The sequence below is a fragment of the Octopus bimaculoides genome, chromosome 18 (genome assembly GCF_001194135.2).
Source record: "Octopus bimaculoides isolate UCB-OBI-ISO-001 chromosome 18, ASM119413v2, whole genome shotgun sequence".
NCBI lineage: Eukaryota > Metazoa > Mollusca > Cephalopoda > Octopoda > Octopodidae > Octopus > Octopus bimaculoides.
The window spans coordinates 45,273,812-45,278,518 of NC_068998.1; the positions used below are offsets into that span (position 1 = coordinate 45,273,812).

The 4,707-nt window shown below is 30.6% G+C and overlaps 1 protein-coding gene and 1 long non-coding RNA gene across 9 annotated transcripts in view; one reads left to right on the forward strand and one right to left on the reverse strand.

The window, feature by feature from the left end:
* LOC106874003 (Kv channel-interacting protein 4) overlaps positions 1-4,707 on the forward strand; it is a 479,441-nt gene that overhangs the window by 272,126 nt on the left and 202,608 nt on the right. The window contains exon 2 of one of the 8 annotated variants that reach the window (XM_052974217.1): positions 2,689-2,746. The exons of the other annotated variants lie outside the window; for them this stretch is intronic. Within the exon in view, the coding sequence (XP_052830177.1) occupies positions 2,689-2,746 (58 nt within the window). The remainder of the gene's footprint in view (positions 1-2,688; positions 2,747-4,707) is intronic. 8 annotated transcript variants of the gene reach the window in all.
* LOC106874005 (uncharacterized) overlaps positions 1-4,707 on the reverse strand; it is a 38,371-nt gene that overhangs the window by 12,388 nt on the left and 21,276 nt on the right. The gene's annotated exons all lie outside the window — the stretch shown is intronic.

Genomic DNA, 4,707 nt, shown 5'->3' on the forward strand with positions numbered 1-4,707 from the left:
TCATCATCATCATCATTATCATATTCATCAGCAGCAGCAGCATATTTATCATCATCATCATCATAATCATCGCCAACATTCATGATTCCATATTTTTTTTCCTTACGCATCCATGATCTGAACATAACTTTATAATTGATTCCTTTCAGCTGTTCCTGTTGTTAGTCTTCTCTGAATGCAGCATCCTTGGCACTCTCATTCCACGTCTTCCTTACTCTACTTAAACCAATAACCTGGATACTGTCTTTTACAAATTTACAACACCTGTTCATTCTTCGCATATTTCTTCAGCGCTATATGATATTTTTCTCTATTTAAGCAATACTTTGTGATTCCTAGTATTAACCATTCACACTGCAGATACAACTTAATTCTATAAAATAGAAAGATATGCATAAGAAAATATCCACTTATATTAAATAATTGATTAGAATTGTTTGAATGGATCGCCTGATATCTTCTGAGGGCTTCAGAAGGATACAAAACTACATTCAAGTCTGTGGGTTTAAACTCAGAAGGCATTTAGTCAGCCAAATTTCCACTCCGCCAATTATATATATATATATCTGAGAAAATATTGGTTAATAAATTGAATTATTAGGAGATGAAAAGAGAACCAGCAAAACTTTATCGTATTTTATGTTGGTGAAATAAAAGCAATTGTATTAAGAAAAGCAGCATAATAGCTGTGTCTACTTTAGGAACAATGCCAACAATTTTGAGGGGAAGGGGTTAGTTGATGCAGTTGACTGTGATGCTTGACTGGTACATTATTTTATTAACCCCAAGGGGATGAAAGGCAAAAATGACCTTGGCAGGATTTGAACTCAGAATGTAAAGAGCTGGCACAAATACCACTCGGCATTTTTTTTGTCTGATGCTCTAAGAATTTTGCCAATTCACTGCCCTGAAAGAGCAGCCTGGTAATAACATAAGTCAATTAACATTGTATAATAGTATGACTCTTATTTATTGTACTGCCTGTAATTATATCATCAATATCAGTTTTCCCCACAAATGAATATTCTCTTCCTATTTGTATTTGATTTGCAAAATTCTTAATGTGAATTTGGGCATTAAAGCAAATCCTGTATCTTGGGAGGGGCATTATGCCAATAATAATATAACACATGCACTGGTTTAATATCACTTCTTTATTGTTAGTCAGCTGGTTAAATATCTAATAAATATCTAACCTACTAACTAATCAGTTGGTTATTTAATGTACTTGTTAAACAACCAGTTGGTTGTTTGTTTACATCAAAATGACTTTGACTAACAAACAGCTGGCTGATTGTTTAACCAGCACATTAAACAAACAATTGATTAGTTAGTTGTTGAGATATTTGACCAATTGACTAACAATAACGAAGTGATATTGAACCAGTGCATGTGTTATTATTATTGGTATAACGATCCTCCCAAAACAACATGAATATTCTCTCTTTCATTAAAACATCTTGGATACTAAATAAAACTGGAAGAATTCTTTACATAAACTATATTTCAATGGTTTTTATATATTGTTTCTTCTTTTTAACTGTCTAATCTCTGCTTATGTTGGTTCTACATATTTAGGTAATCCACCTGGATTTTTTCTTCTCAACAACTCACTGTCAACCAGTAAATCAGACATTTTACAGAATGAAATATATTGAATGATATTCCTTGTCTAAGGGGCCAAACTTCAAATTGAAGGTCTTAGAAATATGTACAAAAAACATGAGTGTGATTATAATCATTTTGTAAAATTGATTGAAAATTATCATTCACTTTTAAGCATTATTAAGTCTTCCTTACTATATGGTATTTGGAATCTATTATAACTGTTTAATTAGAATTGTTTTTTTTTTTATTTTTTTTTTTGTTTTTTTTTGTTGAAGTGCTTCTTTCTTGCTTAAAGATGACAGGGTGTAATTTTAGGGTAATTTTTCTGTTATGCAGAGCCAGATTAAAGCCACCTGGTGCCCTAAGCACAAAGCCAACAATGATTTTATTAAGTGCTGATAGTGAAATGATAAACTAGAAATTCAGTTTTCTCTCATGCAATCTCCCATAGCTAAACGCTAAATAACAGTAAATACAAAAAAAAAAATTATGTTTAACTATTGCAACTAATGCAAATTATGAACCCTTTCTTATTAATTATTTTTTAAAACTTTTGTAATTAACCATTTGCACCATGATAAATCCAACACTAGGATATCTCTGTGGCACTCTGTGTGGGGATAGCTCATGATTATTTTCATTAATTATTAATCCAGTTCTGCTGCTATATCTAGAGGTAAAAAAACTGAGTAGGAAAAGGAAATAGATTTCATGAAGATATCATTGTGTGTGTGTGTGTGTGTGTGTGTGTTTCCTTTATTTTTTCAAATCATTTGTCAGAACTGGTGTATTTAGAATGATTTGTTCTGTTGTATTGTTTAATGCATCTGTATTTTACATGAAGCTGAACACATAGTTGCAATGATTATACACTCTGGAAGAGACTGCTACCAAAAACTGCACCTCTGTATCTACATTTTCAATTGACTTTCTAGCCATGGATATGTCAAGCTTTAAGTACATTTGTGATTTTGATAAAAATTCCTGAACTCATTCAAATTTTAAGATTGTGACAAAATAATCTTTAATATTGATTGCTACAATCATTTCATCACTTTTTCCTTTTCTTTTCTTTTCTAGGTAAGTGTTCATTTAACTTTTTTGGATTTTGGTGTTCTTATAATTTACAGTTTGAAAGGTAAGTCGTGTCTCCTGTTTATCTTAGAGTGGTGACTAAAAAAAAACATCATCAAATGGAAATAAATGAGAAAAACTATTATTCTTTCAAGTCAGTAAATATTTCATATTTTCATATATTTAAAACGTTTGCAATGTCCTTGATACTATTTCATCTGAGAGACGTACAATTAATGGTTTATATTTGAGAGTTGTGTTGTTTGACCATCTTATCTGCTGGAATCAGTGTAATTGACTTATCCCCTCCCCCGAAATTGCTGGCCTTGTGCCAAAATTTGAACCAATAATATAAGGCCACTAAGCTGTAGATAGGTACCACATCACAGCTAACTGTTGTAAGTAATAATGAGTAGAATTACTTGATATAAGCACAAGCCCAATACTTGATGAGTAGAATGATGAACAAATGTAGCTAATGGGTCAACAGTTTGTGTAGTTAGTTATTAATAATAATAATGACCACTAAGCTGTAGATAGACAGCATATTGAAGTAATAAGCAGTAAGGTCCCTCAAAATTTAATGTTTCATTAATTCACCATACATTGAGACAGGCCCATTGCCAGATTTTAGTGCCTGTGGGTGCTTCAGAATATTCTAATTGGACACTAATTTGTAATTATGCTAAAGTGGTATTTTGAAATAACTGTATCACTGTAAATCTGAGGTTGCAACATTGACTAATGAGGGGGAAGTACTGTCCAGTGCTCCTCTTTAGTGGTGGGCATGTGTTGAGGTCTTCCTATGGCTAAAACTTGGAGATTATGGGTTTTTCTTTTTCACTTGTCTGCTTGAAAACAGAGTCTTTAAAAGTGTTACTAGAATCTGATGAGGTAAAGGACTTCTAACTATGATTTATTAATACAGATTCTCAATAAACGCGAACTAAATTAACTACACTGATATTTGAGCTGCTTTGATAATGCTATTTATAGTATAAATCAATTTCTATATCTGATGAGGAAAATGAGATAATGCAGGTATAAGAGTGGCAGTAACGAGGTGTACATATGCAAACAAACTTGAGCATTGTTTCACAAACTAAATATATCGTGCTATACTATGTTTATATAGGTACTTCTGAAAATATGAACTAGATAAAAATAGTGCCAAAGTGTTGTTGTAGCTAATACTTGAAATTCCAATTATGATCTTCTGATGGTTATCATACCTGGTGTTACCTGTAGGCTATTGTTAATTGAACTGGTAAAGGGTTGTAATCATTTCAAGACTTGTAGAAGAAATAGAACTTCATTTATTTCTTCTATAATTTCAAAATTACAACAATACTTTTTTACATGTTATAGTTCATAATATTCTCTATATCATATGAAAATCTTTATTACATGTAGATTGCTGCATGCAAATAAGAAATAGTGAATGCTATTCTTTATTATCAAAGCTGTTGTCTTTTTATGTTGTTCATTTTTTTTTTTACACATTCAAACCATATCACTGTATCATTCACATCAACTTTTATCAACAATTTGCATCTGTAGAGCAGGTGCCCTACAATAGTGTGTACAGTATTGATTAGTGTTATATATATATATATATATATATATATATATATATATAAAAATAGATAGATAGATAGATACACACACATATTTATATACGTACACACATAAATATATATGTATTGATATATATGCACATATGCGTGTGTGTATGTATATACTCCAGCATGGCCGCAATCAGATGACTGAAACAAATAAAAGAATATATATATATATATATATATATATATATATATGCATGTATATGTGTGTGTATGTATATGTATGTATGTGCATGTATATGTATAGATAGATAGATAGTTAGATAGATAGATAAAGAGAGACAGAGATGATAATGAAGATAAACACAACTAGGTTTTATATATAGAAATTTGAAAACATGCATACACATATACTTATACACAAATATATATATATATATATATATATATATATATATATATA